The sequence below is a fragment of the Littorina saxatilis genome, linkage group LG9 (genome assembly GCF_037325665.1).
Source record: "Littorina saxatilis isolate snail1 linkage group LG9, US_GU_Lsax_2.0, whole genome shotgun sequence".
NCBI lineage: Eukaryota > Metazoa > Mollusca > Gastropoda > Littorinimorpha > Littorinidae > Littorina > Littorina saxatilis.
The window spans coordinates 14,564,344-14,588,218 of NC_090253.1; the positions used below are offsets into that span (position 1 = coordinate 14,564,344).

A 23,875-nucleotide genomic window follows, 5' to 3' on the forward strand; every position below is an offset into this window, starting at 1 on the left:
TTGCTGAATTGAGATTTCTTACTTGACACCTATGTCAATCTGCAAAATTCATTGAGCTAAAAAAAAATATCCCACTCTGCAATAATGCAAATTAAGGAAGCTGAAAATCTGTTGATTTTATGTATGTGTCTAAACGGAATAATGCTCTTATTGCAAAAGCTTGGACAGATCTGTACATGGTAGTTTACATGTCACATATCACACAGACACACACTAACAAGAATGCACACATGTATGTACACACACACAGGAGAATGAACGCACGCACACACACACCAAGCTAAGTAACGTATGTTATTCATAATTTTATCTTCAACTTTAAAGAGTTAATGCACAACCATTACATTACAGCTGAAAAAGTGACTCACAATTTTATGCAAACACATTCATGCTTCCCATGCATACAGTCAATTCGTTCACACATCACCAACGACAGGTAGAGTCTGCTGCATCAAACTTTCATTCCCAACTCCTTTGCTTATACAAATTTGTGAAGATATCCTTTGCAGTTCGGTGGGGCATCATGTTTGCTTGTCGCTCCAAAAGCTTCTTCTCAACGAAGTTGTCTTGCTGTTTTCTGGCTTTGGCTGAATTGAATTCCTCCTCCTTCAGAAAAAAAAAGAAAAAAGAAGAAGAAATCAATAAAAAGTAATCAGACAAAATAAAAGTCAATCAAAGATATAAATGATAGAATTTCTACTTCTACAAGTTGTGGACAACAAAATATCGGTTTTTTTAGAATACATTTTTCTTTTCCACAGACTTGCAACAGAAAAGAATTATTAGGTAGAGCAGGCATGGTAATTGATTGTAAGAAAAATCTCGGAAAACTAGGGGGGTCCCCCTGAATTTATCTGAAATCTAACCTTTACCTTTGACCATGGGTCCTCCAGGACCCAGAGATACAATAGATCAAAGATTTCTCCTAAACTACTGAACAGAAATCAATGAAACTTTATGTAATTGTTGATCACCTGGTTGTGCACATGCACACATGAGGAAAATAATCTAGGTGAAGTGGTCATTAGGTAATTAAGGTGTTAATTTGATTATAACACTCACGACGATACGGGTCGTGGAGGACCCATACATATTAAAGAGTGCCCTACGTGACTATTCCTTAACCGACAGCGCGGGTCGTACAGGGCCCATGATGTTCAAAGAGGTAGAAAGCTGATTATTCTTCTCCCGATGATGCGGGTCATCCACTACTCATACTGTACAAAGTAGAGGCAGAGTGTTGTTTATACTTTTCCTGACAATACAGGCCATACAAGAACTGTTGGAAACAAGAAGAGCAAACGCTCGATCGAGTCACTTTCGCAGTTCTGAATATTATATGAGGCATCAGATGGACAGGAAGAAATTGCTATTCACAACACAATGAGTCACGTTCACATAAAATTTGAGCCCGGTCACTTTTATAGTTTCCGAGAAAAGCCCAACGTTAAGTTGTGTGTTGCCGAACAGAAAAGGTTAGTTATCTCCCTTGTTTTTCTGATAACGTTCGTAAAAGGCTACAGATGTAAATACTTTGATGTAAAGAATAATCCTACAAAGTTTCAATCACATCCGATGAACTTTGTCAAAGATATAAAATGTCTAATTTTTCCTTTGACGCTGACCTGTGACCTTGAAAAAGGTCAAAGGTCAACGAAACCATCGTTAAAGTGTAGAGGTCATTGGAGGTCACGACTAAACAAAATATGAGCCCGATCGCTTTGATAGTTTCCGAGATACTTTGTCAAAGATATAAAATGTCTAATTTTTCCTTTGACGCTGACCTGTGACCTTGAAAAAGGTCAAAGGTCAACGAAACCATCGTTAAAGTGTAGAGGTCATTGGAGGTCACGACTAAACAAAATATGAGCCCGATCGCTTTGATAGTTTCCGAGAAAAGTCCAACGTTAAGGTGGTGTCTACGGACGGCCGGACGGCCGGCCGGACAGACTAACACTGACCGATTACATAGAGTCACTTTTTCTCAAGTGACTCAAAAACATACGCCTGCTTGTTCTGGATTAAAAAAAACACATTTTGTTTGAAAGTCTGAGAACCAATCGCTTTGGTTTTGGTATTGAAATTCTGAGAACCAGTTGCCTTTGTTTTGGTTTTGAAATTCTGAGAATCAGTCGCTTTTGTTTCGGTCTTGAAATTCTGAGAATCAGTCGCTTTTGTTTCGGTTTTGAAATTCTGAGAACGGGACGCCTCCTTGAGCCACTTAGACAATCGCATCACTGCCACTCTTCGGCTGCATGATTCTATTTGTCATTCTTCACTTCCAAAGAGCGGCAACATCTTGTAACTGCAAGGATGGAGAGCTGAAAAGGTGAGTTGTTGTTGTTGTAATGCAATGTAATGGTGTGTGTGTGTAACTTGTTCTATTCGGTTGGCCATTGAATGTACATACTGTTTCACATATTTATTCTGTGTTCTCACTAATTGCTGTCTGTAATGATTTTAAGTCTTGTCTTATTACTCTTTAAAAAAAGTTTTCTGTAATGTGCAATGAGCTTGTTTTTCTATGAGGAAAGGCGCATTATAAATAAAATTCATTATTATTTATTATTATTATTATTAATGTTTCTTTTAACTTTGGTCTTGTATTTTCATCCATTTGTTTTCAAACACAGTGGTGTAGGCATGTAATGGTGTCGTGATATTGTTAGTCAATGTTGTTTATCGTCTCATGGTGAAAGTAATAGAAAATAGATATCTTCTTCTTATTCAGTTCTTACAATAGTTGATAGTGGGGGGGGGGGGGGGGGGAATCCTATCTTATTCTGCGTACTTTTATTGTGGTTCCGATAGCTCTTAGAGTTTCATAGTTCTCACCATGTCTGTATAGTGTATGTATTAGTTACTGTGATACCAAATTGTCTTACCCATGTATGTATGATGCTATGTGCCAGTGATGTATGAATGCTATTTATTTTTGTTTTTATCACACAGCAAGCTGCTTTCCTCGTGTATTTTTTATGTTCATTCATGTATTGTACACTTGGCAATAAATTATCTATCTATCTATCTATTCTCGTTTGCTCAATCAAACTTGGAGGCCAGTCCTTGTGACAATCTGTTCATGAAATTAATGGCCTGTGTCTTTGGTTGCAGATGCGCAGGAGAGACCAACCATATTTGAGGCCTTGGCAGTAGCAGAAGGCGGCGCTTTTGAGGATGAGGGCCTGTGTAAGTTATAGAACCGCCCCCCCCCCCCCCCCCCCATATGCATGATATTACAAACCACTAACACCCCACTCCTCTCTCTCTCTCGTTTATGTTGTGTATATCGGCTGGTGTGCTTATCACTATGCAAGAGCATCTGGTTTATTTGCACTGGTTTTATTTTATAATTGTTGCATTGTTTTCTGTGTGTATGTACATGCAATGTGTTTACGAGTGAGAGGTCTGTGTTTTTGTATCTCTGTTTGTATGAGTGATGAGAGAGAGAGAGAGAGAGAGAGAGAGAGAGAGAGAGAGAGAGAGAGAGAGAGAGAGAGAGAGAGAGAGAGAGAGAGAGAGAGAGACCGGAATTTCTGAATAGTTTCTTGAGTTGTTTTCTTTTCATCTGTTGCATTATCAGTTTGGCTATGTTTGTTTCAGCGCAAGATGTGGATGCAGATGCAGCCTCGGACACAGAAGAAGGCCTTGTCAGTGTAGATAACGAGACGAGTGAAGAGGAGCCGCCTGCACCAGCAGATAGTGACACACCCAGTGAGGAGTCTGATTCTTCGGGGGAAGGGGAGAAGAGGGGGGAGGATTACCAGACTGCCACAATATTCACGGGTGAAACTGCCAAGGATGGGACAAAATGGAGCAGGAATCCAAACCCCAACAAGGCAAGGACCCTTGCCAGAAATGTTTTCAGGGCTTCTAGCAATCAGGCTGTTGGTTGTCAGCATACTAACAGTCCACGTGATGCTTACAGACTGTTTGTAAATGACACAATGATGATCAGTGACATTGTCCAGTTTACAAACATTGAAGGTTCCCGATCTTGAAGGAGAAGTGGGAGCCAATGGACACAGTTGAATGTGAAGGTCTCATTGGTATGCTTCTTTTTCTGGGTACCAGAAAACAAGGCTTTGTGAACACTGAAACATTGTGGGACTCTGTGAATGGTTTCACTATGATCAGAGCATGCATGAGCAGGAGACGCTTCCAGCTCCTCATGACACTTTGCGTTTTGACGACAAATCAACCAGAACTGCCAGAAGGCAGAGAGACATATTTGCACCGTTCCGTGACATGTGGGACGAGTTCATGAAGAACTTGTCCCAACATTATGTCCCAGGCTGCTCTGTGACTGTGTACGAGCAGCTGGTGCCCTTTAGGGGACGCTGCAGCTTTCTGCAGTACCTGCCATTCAAGCCCGATAAATATGGCATAACAGTCTTCTGGGTGGCAGATTCTCAGTCCAACTTTCCATTGAAGGGTATCCCTTATTTGGGGCGAGCAGCTGGTCAGCCAAGGACTATCAATCTGGGGCGCAATAATTCCATTGATCTGGTCACGCCTTTCTTCAAAAGTGGGCGAAATGTGACATGTGACAATTACTTTACAGACCATGCACCATGTCCTCACGGAAACACTTCTGAAGAATGGCTTGACCACAGTTGGCGTTGTCAGGCAGAACAAGCGGTTCTTGCCAGACTCCTTCAAGAGTAAAAAAAAGTTGCCTCTCCATGATAGTCGCTTCATGTTTGACAAGAACCATACACTTGTACAATACCAGAGCAAAAAGAACAAGCAGGTTGTGTTGATCAGCACTATGCACGACACTGGTGTCATTGATGCAACGCCAGCAAACGCAAAAAGAAAACCAGAGATAGTTCTATTCTATAATGACACAAAAGGAGCTGTCGATACAGTCGATAAAATGGCACATGCATACACCACAAAGCGCAGAACGCAAAGGTGGCCAATGGTCATGTTTTTTAACATCCTTGACCTGTCCAACATTGCAGCTCGTGTCATCTGGAAGCTGCGTTTCCCAGAGCACAGGCTCTCAAAAGATGACGAGCGTGCTCCATTCATTAGGGCCATCAGTGAGGAACTTTCCTTCCCTCAGATGAAACGCCGTTTGGCAACTGTCACCTTGCCCAGAAGTCTGCATGAAACAGTGCAGAAGGCCATTCGCAACTTGGAGGAAAAACTTGCTCCTCCTGAAGATAGAAGGAAGGGTCGCAAGGCACAGAAAGCTTCAGGGTCTGGGCAAAAGCGGGCTTTGTCCCAGGAAGGAGCCAGCTCATCAGAGAGCGCTCCCAAACGAAAACGCTGTCTCTTCTGCAGCTGGAAACAGGACAGGAAAAAACCAGCAAAGATGCAAAAAAAAGCATGATCACATGATGTATGACTCTCTTGGAGAATATGGGTCGTGGAGGACCCGCACCATCGGTTGAGGAATAAACACTTCGAGGCCTCTATAAAAAATATGGGCCATGGACGACCCGCATCGTCGGTTATGCAAGGGTTTATGTGTGTTCTGGCGAAGGTTAAAATCTGTGCAATCTGGCGCATTCTGGGAGTATGTTTCATGAATCTGACACAGCAAATAAACTGACCAAATTTAATACATATTTTGTATTGCCAGTAACCAGCGATCATTTCAATCCTTTAACTGAATTAATATTATTTGAAAACACTTTTTTTTGTTTGCAAAAGTGACTCACGCCGGCGGAATCTCACTGAATTAAGGGGCGGTTTTATGGAGGACATTGGTCATGCTCGGCAGATTGTCTTTTTCAATTTTTGTTGCTTGATTCTCTCTCTCTCTCTCTCTCTCTCTCTCTCTCTCTCTCTCTCTCTCTCTCTCTCTCTCTCTCTCTCTCTCTCTCTCTCTCTCTCTCTCTCTCTCTCCTCTCTCTCTCTCTCTCTCTCTCTCTCTCTCTCTCTCTCTCTCTCTTAGTTTTAATGAAATTGTGGGCCATTAATCTCCTCTTCTTCTTTTCGCTTGTCAGATGGGGGCCCTCGATCTAAATTCGAGGCAAGAGCACTAGCACAATATATTACAATTCATTATTCACAACAATCCATTTCACTTATCAAATCTCTCTCTCAATCTCTCTCTCTCTCTCTCTCTCTCTCTGTCTGTCTGTCTCGCTCTCTCTCTCTCTCTCTCTCTGTCTGTCTGTCTCGCTCTCTCTCTCTCTCTCTCTCTCTCTCTCTCTCTCTCTCTCCTCTCTCTCTCCTCTCTCTCTCTCTCTCTCTCTCCTCTCTCTCTCTCTCTCTCTCCTCTCTCTCTCTCTCTCTCTCTCTCTCTCTGTCTGTCTGTCTCGCTCTCTCTCTCTCTCTGTGTACCACATACCTCCGACAAATAAGGCTTGGAGAGAATTTCTACATTCTGCTGTTCCAACATCAACCAGCGAAGGGCATGCTTCTTCAAGGATACACTGATGAAAGGCAAAGCACGATGTTTGCTGAAAAGAAAAGCCACTGACATTATGACATTCATTTAAACGCAGCATATAATAGATTAACACAGATAATTGCGGGTGTTTCTGAATCAATGTTATGGTTACTGAGGCTTTAACACTTTCTACCCCACCTATGTTGGCCAAGTTTTTTTTAGCCAAGACCAGCTGTGCTGCAGCAGGTCACTAAGAAGAATTTAGTAACTGTGTAGTAACTGTGTATCAACACGCTGGAATGTAGGCGTTAGATGGACTTTACAGGAAGCGACTGAAGCTAACAGGCTGAGCGGATCCGTACCTGGTCAGATAGAGCCATATGAGTGGGTACGGATATATCCGTACAGGTCTGGGAGACAATGAGTTAAAGAATTATTGCCCTATGGAAGTGAATTTAAAATTTAAGTCACATACTGAAATTTGTTTAAACATTTTGAGAATCATTCTGTTTGACAACGTTCCTCACACAAGGCCTATAAATTAAATAAGGCTCTGTGGTGGCTGTGTCACACACTAAAAGAAGAGAGAACATTTGTTTCAGTATGACCGCGCTTGAACCCGAATGGGGATTAATCTGAAAAAAATACAGCAGGGAGATTGCCTCCTATTCGTGATCTTTGTGGAAGTGACGTCACATAGTGATACTGATAGTGATAAATGAGAGAACATTTAGTGATTCACTTTGTGTCACCGTGAATGACTGAATCTCTCTCGGGGCTAAACCAGAATATATTGCAGATTGCTGTCAGTGTTACTGGTCGAATTAATTAAGACCCTCTGCACTTGCACAGTACTTGCACAGCCGGCAGGGCACTTGTTAAAATGTTATGATGATGCCAATTGTATCCCACACATCTGAACAGAAATACTCGGGTACTTATTTTCTCCGAAAACCCCCAAAACCCCCAGACACCTAAAAAAAAAACCATCTAAAATAACTAAATCTATCCTAAAAGTGAAGTTTTGGACATGCTTGCGAGAAGGCATGCTTGATTCATGCTTCATGCACCCTTCTTTTTGTGATTTTCAACGAAGTTGATGCAACAATTTCAATGCAAGGGAGGTAACTCTTGTTATCATAAAACACACAAGTATTCAATCAATCAATCAATATGAGGCTTATATCGCGCGTATTCCGTGGGTACAGTTCTAAGCGCAGGGATTTATTTTTTTATGGTTTTATTTAAATTTTATGCAATTTATATCGCGCACATATTCAAGGCGCAGGGATTTATTTATGCCGTGTGAGATGGAATTTTTTACACAATACATCACGCATTCACATCGGCCAGCAGATCGCAGCCATTTCAGCGCATATCCTACTTTTCACGGCCTATTATTCCAAGTCACACGGGTATTTTGGTGGACATTTTTATCTATGCCTATACAATTTTGCCAGGAAAGACCCTTTTGTCAATCGTGGGATCTTTAACGTGCACACCCCAATGTAGTGTACACGAAGGGACCTCGGGTTTTTCGTCTCATCCGAAAGACTAGCACTTGAACCCACCACCTAGGTTAGGAAAGGGGGGAGAAAATAGCGGCCTGACCCAGGGTCGAACACGCAACCTCTCGATTCCGAGCGCAAGTGCGTTACCACTCGGCCACCCAGTCCCTATTATTGATGACGTCATACACAAATGGATATATACGCACTCGCACACGTAAATGGATAACTTTCATCAGCGATAAACCAAAAGATTCTCTTTTTTCTCTGTCGAAAACCATGTTCAAATCACAAATAAAAACAACAATGACGCTCACATCGTCTGTTTTCAGTGTTTTTGTGCCTTAGAGTTCATGTTAATGTTGAACTTTAGTGTGTTATTAATCTAACACACCAAAGTTCAAGATTACCGAGTTCACTTTCTTCAATACTTCTCCACCTTCGTCAATCCTCACACGAACACGAAAACAAAGCCATGGGCGGTGAAAGTTGCAGATTTAAGTTAGATTTCAATCAAACATGTCAATAAAACACGATCTTAGGACACATTTTTCAAATTTCTCACGAGGTTTTCGGTTTTGTTCGGAGGTTTTGGTGGGTTTTCGGAAAAAATAAGTACCGAAATACTCGATCCCTTCCAATGTTCCATTACTCAGAACTTAGCTGAAATTAATTACCTGACGGTCGATTGCAAACAACCAGTTTGATCAACACTTCCCTCCCTTAAGTTTAACTTTAAATTAAACACTACTGAGATTTGACTCTCTTATTTAGAGCAAGGGCTATAGATGTACACACACACACATTTTGTTTCTCTACACACCGAGTCGACTGACACAGTGCGAGTGACACTGAGTGACTGACACACTGAAAGTGAAACTGTGACCAGATTTTGACACTGCTCTCTTGCTCGTTCACATGATGCGTGCATTTTCTGAGGTGTCAGTTATTCGGATCTACCCTACTCAACCTTACCCAGCACGGAGAAGACCTGGAGTGCCTCGATGCTTTTTGTAAAAGAACAAAACCCGTGTGAAAAACATGGTTTTGCCTGAGTATTCCAAGGTTGTTCTTGCAGGAAGCACTGGAGTTATTTCCCTTCTCTCAACAAGGGACGGTCCGACTAAACTACGCGCCAGCACGCGCTAGCACGCGCCAGCACGCGCTACCTTACTTACTTACTTGTACTTGTACTTGTACTTGTACGACGATTTAGGTTAAAAACCTGTACGCCGATCCACAAAGGTAAGCTGCATACGCGGGGGGGCTAGTAGCAGCTTGGTGTGTAGACACTTGATGTGTCTTTCCAGTGGCTGTCCAGTCGTGCTTTAAAGCAGTTAACGCTATCAGCTGTCACAACGTTTTCGGGCAGGGTGTTCCAGTCTAAGACAACTCTGTCTGCGAAGAAGGCACTCCTTACTTTTGACTTGGCAAAGTTTTTAAACAGTTTAAGACTGTTTCCTCTCATGTCCCTTTCAGTGGGTGGGGGTTTGTGTAGATTGGGTTTCTGGGTAATGTATATACCTTTGAGGTATTTAAAAGTGTCAATCATATCACCCCTGCGCCGACGATGCTGGAGACAAGGAATTCCCAGGATCCTAAGCCTTTCTGAGTATGACAGTTCCTTCAGACTTCCAATCATCCTTGTTGCCCTTCTCTGGACATTCTCTAGGTCTTTGCAGAGCCCTTTAGCCTGTGGATTCCAGACTGAGTGACCATATTCTAGAATGGGCCTGACCGCCAAGCTTTTGTACAGCTGTACGAAGGTTTCCTTGTCCAAGTTCTGAAAGGTTCTTCTAATTACTCCAAGTACTCTGTTTGCCTTTGATACTGATGTTGTAATGTGTTCCTTGAAAGACAGTTTGTCGTCAATGTGCACACCTAGATCTTTCTCTAGCGTCGTTTCAGATAGGTCATGCTGTACTCCATCTGCTGAGTTTGTCATGTGGTATTTTGCGTCCGATTTCTTTGGACCTATTTTCATGGTGTGACATTTCTGGGGGTGGAAGGACAAGAGCCATGTCTCTGACCATTCCTGGAGTCTGTCCAAGTCATCTTGGATTGAGTTTGTGAGTTCGGTTGAGTCACTTCTTGCGTAGAGCTTGGTGTCATCAGCGACTTGAAAAGCTTCACACTGTTGTTCACCACTCGTGGCAGGTCATTGATGTACATGACAAACAAAACTGGGCCCAGTACGCTGCCTTGTGGGATACCACTAGTAACTGGTGCTGGTGCTGAGTGAGAGCCGTTAACAACAACTTGCTGGTGCCTATTGCTTAGGAAGGCTTGGATCCAGTTCAGGAGTTTCCCCTGTAGTCCAATTGCTTTGAGCTTGAACCATAGCACTTATATACTTTATTTTTATATTTCTAGTTAGTTCATCGTCCATTCTCACATAATACAAAATTTCAAACTTCAATGATAAAAATACGGAAGTTATGACGAGTTTAAGGAGAGCTAATGCACTACTCTCAAATCCGACGATTTCTCTATGATTGACTAAACAGCGTGCTACCACTTTGAAGTAGACGCTACCCAGTGATCCATACCACTTACATAATTTATTTTTATAGTCTATATAGTTCATTGTCCAATCTTACATAATACAAAATTTCAAGCTTGAGTGTTGAACATTTCAGTAGTTATGACGGGTTTTAGGCGAGCTAATGCGCTACTCTCAAATCCGACAAAATCCGGCAGTGACTAAAACTGCGTGCTACCAATTTTAAGTGGACGCTACTGAGATTCATAGCTGTTATATAATTTATCTGTATGTTTCTAGTCATTCCATCGTCAGTTCTTACATTATACAAAATTTCAAACTTCAGTGATAAAATTTACGATAGCTAAGACGCGTTATAGGAGAGCTATCCTAAGGCCGTGGCTCCATGTCCGACAATCGTCGGATTTGAGAGTAGTGCATTAGCTCTCCTTAAACTCGTCATAACTTCCGTATTTTTCATCATTGAAGTTTGAAATTTTGTATTATGTGAGAACGGACGATGAACTAACTAGAAATATAAAAATAAAGTATATAAGTGCTATGGTTCAAGGTAGCGCGTGCTGGCGCGTGCTAGCGCATGCTGGCGCGTAGTTTAGGCGGACCCACAAGGGAAGGTACCCTTGTGCAACTGTACAGTCACATGACTCTCGAAAGCGAAAATGGAGGGTGTGTGGCGGCCGCTACGGTTTCTGGTCTGGTCAGTACTTCCCGTTTCTGCATTATGCACAGGTATTTTGTACCCAAGGGACTCTGAAAGTCGCGTGGTGAAGGATCTTGATGGAATGTGGAATTTCAGAGCTGACACATCATCCACAAGGAATCAGAGTTTTGTTGATCAATGGTGGATGAAACCGCTATCTGCTGTAAGTTTTGCTGTCTCCATTAATTTTTGTCTTCCTAATTTTCGATTTATCCTCCCCGCTATCATCCTGAATAGATCTCAATATCCTGACAAGCACCATGCGTCCGGTTAATAGTGGTGGTTAAAATGTCTTCCCGTCCTTTTTTTAAAAAGCATCGATCTCTCTCTCTCATTCACAGCTTTGTTACGTCAGTGCTATTTACTCTATAATTCTTAACTCATGTCAAATGAACTTACATTTTTCATTTAAGCAATGTATTGTATGTAAATTGATGATATGTTCTTACTTTTATTTTATTATAATCATGTACCAGTAGTTTTCTTTACTTGCTTATTCTTTAGCAATTTTAGATTAGTCCCTCTAAGTTAAGGGCGAGGGCCAGATGTAAAAAAGCAGATCACTGCTTACTCTATTACCCTCGTTAAATAAAGAATTGTTCTTGTTCTTGCTCTCTCTCTCTCTCTCTCTCTCTCTCTCTCTCTCTCTCTCTCTCTCTCTCTCTCTCTCTCTCTCTCTCTCTCTCTCTCTCTCTCTCTCTCTAATTCCATAGCCACTGACATCGACCGGAACGTTCTCCCGGACACGCTCGGCTCCGATCACTTACCCATTGTTCTCACCTTCCGCCATTTCGCCCCTAATCGCAATAACTCGGAGGCCAGAAAAAAGTACTTGTAATTACAAACAGGCAAATTGGGACAGCTTCCGTGCGGAGCTCAAGGGTGTCAGGGAGGAAACTCTCCTTACGGATGACATCAAAGCCTCTTACAATAACATACATCAATGTATACTCATATAGAGCTATATATATCTAAAACTGTTTTATTATAATTGTTTAAATTATCATAGCAAATGCACCATCAAGTGATCAACAGTTCCATAATTATGTGCTCTTGGTATTACAACATGTATGAAATGCTCATCCAAGCATAATTATAGAATTGCTATGATAATTAAAACAATTATAATAAAACAGTTTTAGATAGCTCTATATGTACAGCACCGACTGCTTTACAATGTCAAAACTTGTTTAAAAAAACAACCACAAAAACAAAACAGAAAGCATGTAATTAAAAATCAAGAAATTAAAACACAGCAGGCATACTGAACAAATTACATACATATCTAAAACACATAAAACAATGAAAAACTAGCAAACATAAGGATTACAACAGGGAATTAAACTAAAACATATTGTCTGAACACACACGCACACACTGCCTGGGTAGGTTTGAATACATGTAGACGTTGTCTGAGTTTATTTTTCATTTCAGACGGGAGATGTGATTCCCATGCCAGTACCCTCCAGTTACAATGACATCACCAACGACAAAAGCCTGCGGGACTTTGTCGGCTGGGTGTGGTATGACCGCGACTTGTATGTCTCCAAGGCCTGGCAAAGTGAGCGAGTTCTGCTGAGGTTTGGCAGCGCCCATTACTATGCCATGGTGGTGAGTGTGTCATGGTTGCCTTAATTTGTGTGTGTGCGTGTTTCTGTGTGTGTGTGTTGTGTTTTTCTCTGTGTGCATACATGGTTGCCTCTGCATGTCTGTTTGTGTGTGTGTGTGCATGGGTATGTGTGTGTACGTGCATCCGTGGCATGCCTCTGTCTGTTTGTGTGTGTGTGTGTGGGTGTGTATATTTATGCATGTGTGTGCTGACTGTGTGTTGTGTGTGTGTGTGTGTGTACATGTAAAACCAAACCAACAGCAGTGGATGCCTTTAACTTTGTCAGCACTCAATTGTGTCCAAAGTTATCGATCAAAAGATACAAACATCTGTCACTGTGTGTATGTCAGTCTGTATGTGTCCGTGGGTTTGTCTCTTTGTGTGTTTGAATATATCTGTCTCTTTCTGATCCCCCATTTGCTATTCATTGTATTCTTGGTTGAGCTAGGTGCGCAAAGCGAATTTGGGTGGGAGCAAGCTGAGGAGTCTGATTAGTTGAATTAAATCACCATAAATCTTAATCTCCACCAATCAAACCCCACGGCTGATTCCGACACACGTACTTGGGTGGCACCCATTTTCGCCTCATGCTCCTCTGGCCCCATGACCAAGTTTGCACCCTTTAAATATTTAGTCTGTTTGGTTTTATTTGCCCCTTTTTCATTAGTTAAGTGCTCTATATCTGGCTATTTCTAATTTTTGTGAGAAAACATTTGGGTTGTGCCTTACAAGTTACATAATGATAATGATCGCACCTTTAAAAGTTAGGAAAGTTTGCTTGTTCTTATACTCATTAATACATTTGTACCTATATTTTTATATAAATTCTTTGTTCCCAGTGGGTGAACGGACAACAGGTGATGACCCATGATGGAGGTCATTTGCCCTTCGAAGGTCAGATAAACTCGGCTCTCAGCTTCAGCGGAGTGAACCGCATCACTGTGGCGGTGAACAACACTCTCCTTCCCACCACTTTGCCGCCTGGCAGCCTTACCTTCAAAACGGACACAAGAAAGTGAGTTGGTGTAAACAAAACTGTATTCAATTTTGATATTGACAGACTTGTGAAAAGGGCTGTATGCGTGCGGTGTGCGGTTCACTGTTTAATAAATTTGCGTTTGAATCTGTGATTTAGTTTCATGCTGAGAATTATGTCATTGTTGACTTGGTTATACATGTATACTCTAAGAGATAAAAGGCGACAACAAGAGTAAGTGAGAGTTGTGTGAAACTAATTGCCTGACACCAGAGAGAATAATGAACAATTCCCGTTGAAATGAACAAGTCGATGACCTTCGTCCTCAACTTTCATTTTTTGTTATGTACCTTTTCTGCAGGGGAAATGCAAGTTGAGTACATGTACTTAATCTAGTTCACATTTCACCTGAGTGAAACAATTACGAGCAGTGCTGTTGTTAACTCATTAGCTCAGCACACCCCCCCAGCTCCATAGATTTTAAGTTACTATAGCACTTAACTGCCGCTTCTTCTTATTTTTCTTCCTTATTTGCTACTGCTACCTATGAACACCAGCGCAAATTGATCTTTAAACTAGAAAAAAAGCTTGTTTTTCAGATTCTGTCATCAACGTTTTTCATTTTTAGAGCTCATGTTGTTTCTGTCGCAGATATCCGCTCGGCTACTTTGTTCAGAATGTCCAGATGGATTTTTTCAACTACGCTGGAATTCACCGTCATGTACACCTATATACAACACCCAACACTTTCATTGATGATATCACCGTCGTCACCAGTATTCGGGGCAAAGATGGTAAAAAGTTACTTCCCTTTCCAGCTTAGTTTTTGTTGTTGTCTGTGTGTGTGTGCGTTTTCAATCATGCATGTTGGTGTGTATGTCAGTGTGTGTGTGAGTGTGCATATGCGCACATGGGTGTGTTTGTGCATACGTGTATGCTTTGAATATATTTGTGTACACAGTGTACGTCTATTATCAGTCAATATATTATGTCTTCAAATCAACTCGGTAGACCAAGAGAGCTGGCTGTATTGATGTGTGACTAATCAGTGCATGACTTAATTAATATCTGTGTCAAATTACCAGCACATTTAGTTCCTCTGTGTTTTTTTCAGGCGTGGTCACCTACAGCGTCATGGAGGAAAAGGCTAGTGGAGATGCTCCAACCAACGTGGAGGTGACGATTGAGGACAGAGACGGCAACACTGTGTCGGCGCAGCCTAGCAACCGTCTCCAGGATACCATCGTCATCCCCAATGCGCGCCTTTGGTGGCCTTGGACCATGAAGCCGGATGATGCGGGGTACTTGTACACACTGAAGGTGTGTTAGAGTTTCTTGCTGCAAGAAAGGTTATACATGTAAAATCCAAAACTATTGACAGCCAACGTTCCAAAATTCAGAATAAAAAAACAAGAAAGCTATGTTATTGATCTTCAGCCCATCAGTCTTTTATGTGGACTGACATGCAGACAAACACTTATACAATATAATACTGATCTAGATAATTAACCCCTTCACTGCCACAGTATAACAGCATTATCCGAACGGTCTATGGGAACGAAATGTGTTTAGAACCCCTACAAGTACTTGGACAGTGGTTACCTCCCATTTAGTTTTCAGAAATGTCCTGAAATGTTGTTGACACAAATCCCACGTATGAGATACGGTTATGGGCGTAGGACAAACCGAAAATGACCACGTATTACATACGGGGTGGGCAGTGAAGGGGTTAACTTATTGTCTCGCTTGTGTCTTCCGAGCGAGCCTCTGGACAATTTGTCAGATAAGTACAAGCGAGGCAATTAGTTTATTGTCTGTTTTATAAGTGTTTGTCTGTCTGTCCGCTTAAAAGACTGCTGGGTTGAAGAGTGAGAAGATGAGTGAACGTAAAGTTTTGTTTTGTTATAAATATAATGTTCCAATAACAAACCACCCCCCGCGGGTTAGGGGGAAGAATTTACCCGATGCTCCCCAGCATGTCGTAAGAGGCTACTAACGGATTCTGTTTCTCCTTTTACCCTTGTTAAGTGTTTCTTGTATAGAATATAGTCAATGTTTGTAAAGATTTTAGTCAAGCAGTATGTAAGAAATGTTAAGTCCTTTGTACTGGAAACTTGCATTCTCCCAGTAAGGTCATATATTGTACTACATTGCAAGCCCCTGGAGCAGTTTTTTGATTAGTGCTTTTGTGAACAAGAAACAATTAACAAGTGGCTCTATCCTATCCCCCCCCCCTTTCCCCGTCGCGATATAACCTCCGTGGTTGAAAACGACGTTAAACACCAAATAAAGGAAGAGAGAAAAGAAAGAAAGGTAAGTGTATCCCTGTTCGTGCCAGAGCACACAGCAATATCACCTGCTTGAGCTCCAATATCGACATTGTCGTGGAATTTTGGCGTCACTCATTTTAAACAGCTTTTGAGGAGAAGGACAAACCTGCTTATTTTTATTTTGAAATACAGTGGAACCCCCCTTTTAAGACCCCCCAATTTAAGACTCCCTCCTTTTTAAGACCTCGTTTTCTCAGACTTTCTGTTCATAACCTCTGTAAAATTACCCCCATTTTAAGACTCCCTCCTTTTTTAGACCCGATTTTCTCAGATTTTTGGAGGTCTTAAAAAGGGGGTTCCACTGTAGTGTTTATATTTGTTCCTGGTACAGATAGAAAGATAAAAGAATGTTAAAGTATGCATTGTCAATCGTATTTAAGAGAATATGTTTCATGGAGAATGATTTACTTAGTCCAAAGCACAAAAACATCATAAATCGCCAAGAATCGAGTTGGGACAAAATTCCACGTTGACTTCGATATGCAGATCTGGTCATGCACTGCCGGCTCTTAGCCCACCTGTACAGAATGAAGATCTTTCACACAGACAACTGTTCGTGTGGAACAGGCACGCAGACCCCGGAACATGTCCTCCAGTCATGCCCAACCTTTGCAGACCTGAGAAGAGAATTCTGGCCAGAGATGGTGGACCTGAAGGAGAAACTGTGGGGCCCAGCGGAGTCCCTGCGGCGAACTGCAGACTTCATCACATCAACAACCTTGACAGTCTAGCATGGCAACAGGAACGCAGAAGAAGAAGAAAATATGCAGATCCCTCAAACATCCGCTTTACACAATGCGCCCTATAACGCATATATCAGTTTCCATTTCTACTGATTTCGATATATGAACCCAATGAAGAAGCGCACAAGCTTGTTTTCATTAATCTGATTGTATTTAAGCTATTTATGCACATTGGCACAAAAATCAGGTTGAGGGAAAATGTTTTTGTTTTTGTTTTTCTCTCAGGTTAACGTCTCAGGAGACATTTACCGCCAACCATTTGGGATTCGCACGGTGAAAGTGACGGACACCCAGTTCCTTATCAATGGTCTTCCCTTCTACTGTCATGGAGTCGCCAAACATGAAGACTCAGATGTAAGTGAAGCGTCTGTTTCTCTGTCTGTCCGTCTAAAGGTCTGTCTTTTTGTTCATATGTCGTACGTGGTCTGTCTCTGTGCATGTGTATATGTGTATGTGTTTTGGGATGGGATGGGGGATAGAAAATGCAGTTAGAGGTTGGTGAGCAAATTTGTGTCTTGATGTTTCAAAAGACTGATGGAGTATTTTACTTGCCTTGTAAATTTACTTCTGGAAAGTGTTGTGTGGATGTCTGTTTTGGTGCGTGTCCATGTGTCTGTGTGTTTGTGTGTCCGCATGTGTGTGTTCATCTCTCTGTGTTTGTCTCTGCATGTGCAAGTGTGTGCATCACTTTGGCATATTTGCCAATACAATGCACATTCATGCTCAAAATGTATGCTTGCCATACAAGTATAGTGTGTATGTGAAGCAAAAATCTATAGTGGTCGTTTTGTAAACACCCCTCTCACCCTCAATGACAGATCCGAGGCAAAGGCCTGGACTATCCCCTGATTGCCAGAGACTTCGCCATGTTGAAATGGCTTGGCGCCAACTGTTTCCGAACGTCCCACTACCCCTACGCAGAGGAGATCATGGACCAGGCTGATCAGCAAGGCATTGTGGTTATCGATGAAAGCCCAGGGGTTGGAATTGTACGGTGAGTAGAGATCAGTCGCATTGAATGTGAATGTTATTTTTGGATTGCGGACACTTAAATCACACAGAGTCAGTAATCAGTCGGAGAGGTTTCAATGTACAAGTGAAATCTTTTCTCATATTAAGGGTAAACCTTTTGCAATGTGCTTTTCTATTCAAATATTTTGCAAAGCACAATGCATGATGCAATCAATGGAGCACAAAAAGCCATGCTTGTATTATCTTGCAATTTCACTGAAAAGAACATTAAAATACCTTTTAGATCGTACTATAGGTTTTCTTGCAGCGAAATGAGCATTTGGCCAATGTACAGCTCTTTGAAATTACATGGATTTAGAAGGAAACCTCTTTGCCTATTGCTTTTTTAGACTATAGCTCTCTGTGTATTAAGCCTGTCCTTAACTGGGCAAAATCGACTACGCGTAGTATTCTTCGCGAAGCTGGCCGCACGAAGCTCATGCACTGAGTTTTTGGTAAAAAGACTTCGCAAAGTATTTGTAAAGACAACGTCGGGCTGAATTAAGGACCGCCTTAACACAACATTGTGTAGCAAATCCTGAAGTTAGTTGATTATTTTTGCTCATGTCCAGACCTGAAAACTTTGGCCCCGTGTCACTGGCACACCACAAGGCGGTCATGGCTGAGATGGTTCAGAGGGACAAGAACCGACCGTCCGTGTGCATGTGGTCTGTCGCCAACGAACCAGCCTCACAGCTGCCTCAGGCAGAAAACTATTTCAAGTGAGTTGTTTTTTCTTTTTTCTTATTATATGGTCAAAACGACGGGCGCAGTCTTTCTTTCTTTATTTGGTGTTTAACGTCGTTTTCAACCACGAAGGTTATATCGCGACGGGGACGGGCGCAGTAGCCTAGTGGATAAGACATCGGCCTCCCAAGTGGAGGGTCCTGAATTCAAATCCTGGCAGCGCCTGGTGGGTTAAGGGTAGCACCCCCTTTATTTGAAAGATTTGTGTCGGTAAAGGACATTAATCTTCAATTTTCTCTTTGTCTATCACCTAGACCAGGTATACCTGTCAGGAAAGGACACCTTACCTATTTATCTATTTTTGTTAATAGAGGCTGAGATCTAAGAATCTAAAGGAAGCAATTATAAGTGCTTATATCCCGAAGAAGGCAGTAACGTGCCAAAATATTGATTATAGATATAAACGTACCTAACCTGGTTACTGGTGTACGTTTTTTGTTTTTCTTTTTATTTGATTATGCAATTAAGTGCTTTAAGGATTGTTGTCAAAGGCAGTCAACGAGAGTTATTAGATTAAAGATAGTTATTAAGTAACTCTCCTTTACTCAGTTGTTGTCAGTTCTGCATGATGCTATCATTTGTGTTTTAGATCTTAAATTCTCCAGAGTACTCCCCTGCCTCAGTTTGTTATGAATATAAAGTCTAGCTCGCATTGAGTTCCAAGTGCATGCTTCAATAAATTCTGCTCCATTTCGTTTGCAGAGAAGTTATCTCATATACCAGGACTCTGGATAAGTCCGGCAGACCTGTCACCTTCGTTGCCAACCAAGACTACTACAACGATTTAGTAGTAAGTATGCATTTAACTAATGTTTTATCCTACATACTCGAGATCGAGAGAGACCACTCATGAGATAACAATATCGTTCAAACCACACGTGTGTATACATGTATCATGTAAATGAGGTCTTGCAGGGACCTGCTTTTCCACTGCTTCTGATGCCAAAGTCACTGAGACAAACATCATTATGGAAACACTTTTGCGCTTGCTGTATCCCCATGGAAGAATTTTTTAGAACTAATGCGTCACGCTATACTTAGTAGAGTGACGTCTCGTTGCTTTGACGTCAAAGATTGCACGATGCTTTGGAAGAGATCGAGGTTCCATAAGACGCGTCTTTATAATTTTGGCACGTCGACTCGGGAGTGTTAGGAGCAAAAGGCACGCAAGTACATGCAGTATATATGATAAACAGAATACTGCATGGCTTGCTCTGTTGTACTACTGATTTACACTCGTTGTTTTTTCAAATATTAAAAAGCTAGCTCGCTTTCGCTCGCAGTTCAAATTATTTAAAAAAGCAACTAGTGTAAATCTGGTATGACACGTACAGTAAGCCATGTATGGGTATTCTCTATATACACAATCACGCCTCTAGCTGCTTGTGTAGCTCATATATTCTGGTCTGAGGATTTTTATACCAGTAGTATACAGAATTGCTAAGTGAGATATCTGAACAAAATGGACTAGAGCTGTTACGCTTACAATAAATAGGTTAGTTTTTTAAACTGATGTTGAAAAGTGTTCAGTTTTTCCTTTTCTGATTTTCAGACTAGGACTTCGGAATTGTTTTATTTAATTTGAATTGTTGCATTTACTGAAATGAACGATTTTTCCAACAATAACAATATGATTCATTTTGTGTTTGTTTTTTAAAATTTTAGATTAGCAAAATAAAAATTCATCACAAGCATGCACAGCTATGGGTTCGTTTTGAGAAGATTGTACATGTAGTGTACATATTTTGCAATATTCCCGTTTTTCATTTGTCCTGTCTACACAAAATTGAACATGTGTATTAGTCTTTTGACAAGCAGTTTATTTTGCCAGAATCTTGTCCAGCGTTTTAGTATAGTGCAAAGAAAGTTGTTCTTTTTTGAGACCTAACTTTCTTGATTCTTTGATTGTGGAATCGCAGACTAGCCACAGTTGTAAATACATAATATGCCTCTTAAATCACTGCTTTGCTAATTGGTAAGGTGATGACTGGGTCATTCCTAGTTTGATTATTTGTCTTCAGTAAATCCAATAATCTGTTGTAACATCTGTAAATTCCATGTTAAGACCTTAAAATAAATCTGAGAAAGCAGGTCTTAAAAGGTAAGGGGCGCAGTGGCATGGTGATAAGACGTCGGCCTCCTTATCGGGAGGTCGTGAGTTCGAATCCCAGTCGCTGCCGCCTGGTGGGTTAAGAGTGGAGATTTTTCCGATCTCCCAGGTCAACTTATGTGCAGACCTGCTAGTGACTTAACTCCCTTCGTGTGTACACGGTAGCACAAGACCAAGTGCGCACGGAAAAGATCCTGTAATCCATGTCCGAGTTCGGTGGGTTATGGAAACACGAAAATACCCAGCATGCCTACTCAACGAAAGCGGAGTGAAGCTGACTATATATGCTCTCAGAGTATAGTTTGGGGAACCCAAATGGGCAAACGAGCTCATATGTAACCAGACAATTCTGGAACGCTGAAGAAGAACACATGGAGGTAAATTTACAGACATCTGGAAAACAAAAGGAGTCTTAAAAAGGGCAGAGTACAAGGTCTTAAAAAGGGTTAATAAAAGAGGGGTTTCACCGTACTTTTGTATTATGTTCCAGACACAGTTTGTGGACGTGATTTGCCTCAATCGTTACTACGGCTGGTACAGTGACGCGGGTCACACAGAGGTCATTCATCTCCAGCTGGGCGAGGACTTTGCCAACTGGCGCTCCAAGCACAACAAACCTATCATGATCACTGAGTACGGCGCTGACACCATAGCTGGTTTGCATCAGGTATGCAAATGAGTAGGGCCTGAAATGCTGTCATTGCATGTCCTTCGTGTTAAAAGAGTTTGGCTCTCCATCTCAGATCTCGATCTCTCTTTGCCTGTTAATAGTTTCCTTCCTTCTCCTCGCCCAGCCCTCTCTCTCTCTCTCTCTGTCTCTCTGTCTCTCTGTCTCTCTCTCTCTCTCTCTCTCTCTGTCTCTGTCTCTCTGTCTCTGTCTCTCTGTCTCTCTCTCACATCTCTTTCTCTCTTTATTTTTCTCTCTCGACGAGATACCACACGATACCATTGTTGAACGGAGGTGTAACTTATACTTATTTCAACATCACAAGTCTTTGCTGAGTTGAGATTGGGAGAAAGAATAACATGCATACAACAAAGCAGTGTACAAGCGCATACACACACACATACACGCACGCATTCATTACACTGTCACACACAGACACACACACACACACACACACACACACACACACACACACACACACACACACACACACACACTGATTCAGCTCTTAATATTTTCAACGGAAACATACACACTTACACTATTTGTGTGTGTTTTGTTTTGTTATCCTGTTTATTGTTTGTTTGTTGGCTGTTAGCTTTACTTGATTTTTTGGGCCATCAATTATTTCAGGAGCCATCATTCACATTCACAGAGGAGTTCCAGACGGACTTCATGTCAGAGTACCACAAGACGTTCGACAAGTTCCGGTCCCAGTTCCTGGTGGGGGAGATGGTCTGGAACTTTGCAGACTTCATGACAGTTCAAGGCAAGTTGTACAGTTGAACCCTCCTTTTAAGCCCAAGCCCCCCCCCCCCACCCCCCCGAATGTAAGACCTTCCTGATAAGACCTTAGTTTTTGGATTTCCTGTTCATATCCTCTGTAAATTTACCCCCAATTTAAGACTCCCTCCTTTTTACATTTAGTCAAGTTTTGACTAAATGTTTTAACGTAGAGGGGGAATCGAGACGAGGGTCGTGGTGTATGTGTGTGTGTGTGTCTGTCTGTGCGTGTGTGTGTGTAGAGCGATTCAGACCAAACTACTGGACCGATCTTTATGAAATTTGACATGAAAGTTCCTGGGAATGATATCCCCAGATTCCTGATTCCTGATTCCAAAAACATATAGATGTGATATGTTTGGATTAAAAACACGCTTAGAAAGTTCAAAAGAATAGAGATAAAGAAAAGCGTGCTATCCTTCTCAGCGCAACTCCTACCCCGCTCTTCTTGTCAATTTCACTGCCTTTGCATCGAGCGTTGGACTGACGATGCTACGAGTATACGCTCTTGCTGTAAAAATGCAGTGAGTTCAGTTTCATTCTGTTAGTTTGACAGCTTGACTAAATGTTGTAATTTCGCCTTACGCGACTTTTTAAGACCTGATTTTCTCAGATTTGTGGATGTTGTATAAAGGGGGTTCCACTGTAGTAAACTGAATACAGTAGATGTTTCCAAGAAAAAACTCGGTTGGGGTTTTCTGAGGTGTGGAAGAGCTGCATTCTTTGAAGATTAGCATTAGCGTCACAATTAACAATTAGCTCCAATTTGCATTGTTTTTCAAACGGAAATGCCCTCTTTTGAGGCTTAGTCATTTGTGACCCTCCACCACGAAATGAGTCGCATCAGTCACCTCGCGCGCCGGTTCTGCGCTAGGCTTAATATAAGTCCGGGAAGTGTCTTGTAACAGTGTGAGGGTCACCTTAGTCACAGGCGTATAACTCAAACCGTTTTTGCTCTTTTGTAAAACGGTTTTCACCACTGGATAGAGCATAAAAAACTCTTTAGGAAAGTGTAAAAATAGGAAAATCATGCAAAGGTGACATGCGACTCATTCCGTGGTGGAGGGTCACATTTTATAAAATATAAAAATTTACCTCCCTTTGAAGACCTGATTTTTCTCACACTTTTGGGGTGATTTTGAGAGGGAGTGGGGGACGATGAATACTGGCCGGAATTTATTCAATCATAACAAATAATGTATTAGTGTTTTGCTGTGTTTAAATAGTTTTAGATTTAAGCACGCCAATGGCGTCTCTAGTCAAAATCGAGTGATTTCACAAAGGTAGTATCACATTCAAAGCTAATCAAAGAAAATAACTTGGCAGTAGGGGAGAGAATGTACAGAACAAATATGTGGAGTGGTAAAGGCTAATGATAACTTTGTCATCTGTCTACAGGTGTAACACGAGTGGTGGGGAACCGTAAAGGCGTACTGACACGTCAGCGACAGCCCAAGGCGTCGGGTCATTTGCTGCGCAGCAGATATCTCAGTCTGGCTAACAGCACAAGACCTGTTTTCCCGACAGAACCTTCAGAGCCTTTGATTAGCTGAATAAATCACACACTTTTTTTCCCTAACAGAACTGCCAAAGGTTTCAATTGGTGAAAGAAATCCAATGTGGTGTTATTTTTATTTTTCTTCTTCTAATTGATGAGGGTCAAAGGTTAACAGGGTACTTAATTTTGGTAACTGTTCACTGTGGGTGGTTCAGTATAAAGTGGTGTTTGATTTTAATGTGTGCATGTGTCCGTGTCTGTGCACGTGTTCATCTGTGTATATGTGTCTGTCTGTCTGTATATATGTGTGTGCGAGATGTGGGATCGATTGGATGTTAAAA

General features: G+C 41.6%; 1 protein-coding gene and 1 long non-coding RNA gene across 2 annotated transcripts in view; one reads left to right on the forward strand and one right to left on the reverse strand.

Annotated features, from left to right (window-relative positions):
* Positions 1 to 280: 280 nt before the first annotated feature.
* On the reverse strand, positions 281 to 8,970 carry LOC138975353 (uncharacterized). Its single transcript, XR_011458627.1, has 3 exons — positions 8,833 to 8,970; positions 6,308 to 6,419; positions 281 to 606 (listed from the first exon to the last, which is right to left on the reverse strand). It is a non-coding gene; the product is annotated as an uncharacterized lncRNA (long non-coding RNA).
* Positions 8,971 to 10,994: 2,024 nt separating this feature from the next.
* Positions 10,995 to 23,875, forward strand: part of LOC138975354 (beta-glucuronidase-like) — a 14,144-nt gene continuing 1,263 nt past the window's right edge. Inside the window, exons 1-12 of the mRNA XM_070348014.1 lie at positions 10,995 to 11,223; positions 12,495 to 12,671; positions 13,509 to 13,684; positions 14,297 to 14,439; positions 14,760 to 14,965; positions 16,944 to 17,072; positions 17,537 to 17,712; positions 18,302 to 18,451; positions 19,179 to 19,266; positions 21,077 to 21,253; positions 21,887 to 22,022; positions 23,435 to 23,875. The exon at positions 23,435 to 23,875 is cut by the window's right edge and continues 1,263 nt beyond it. Coding sequence (XP_070204115.1) covers positions 11,020 to 11,223; positions 12,495 to 12,671; positions 13,509 to 13,684; positions 14,297 to 14,439; positions 14,760 to 14,965; positions 16,944 to 17,072; positions 17,537 to 17,712; positions 18,302 to 18,451; positions 19,179 to 19,266; positions 21,077 to 21,253; positions 21,887 to 22,022; positions 23,435 to 23,589 — 1,917 coding nt within the window. The 5' untranslated portion in view covers positions 10,995 to 11,019 and the 3' untranslated portion in view covers positions 23,590 to 23,875. The remainder of the gene's footprint in view (positions 11,224 to 12,494; positions 12,672 to 13,508; positions 13,685 to 14,296; positions 14,440 to 14,759; positions 14,966 to 16,943; positions 17,073 to 17,536; positions 17,713 to 18,301; positions 18,452 to 19,178; positions 19,267 to 21,076; positions 21,254 to 21,886; positions 22,023 to 23,434) is intronic.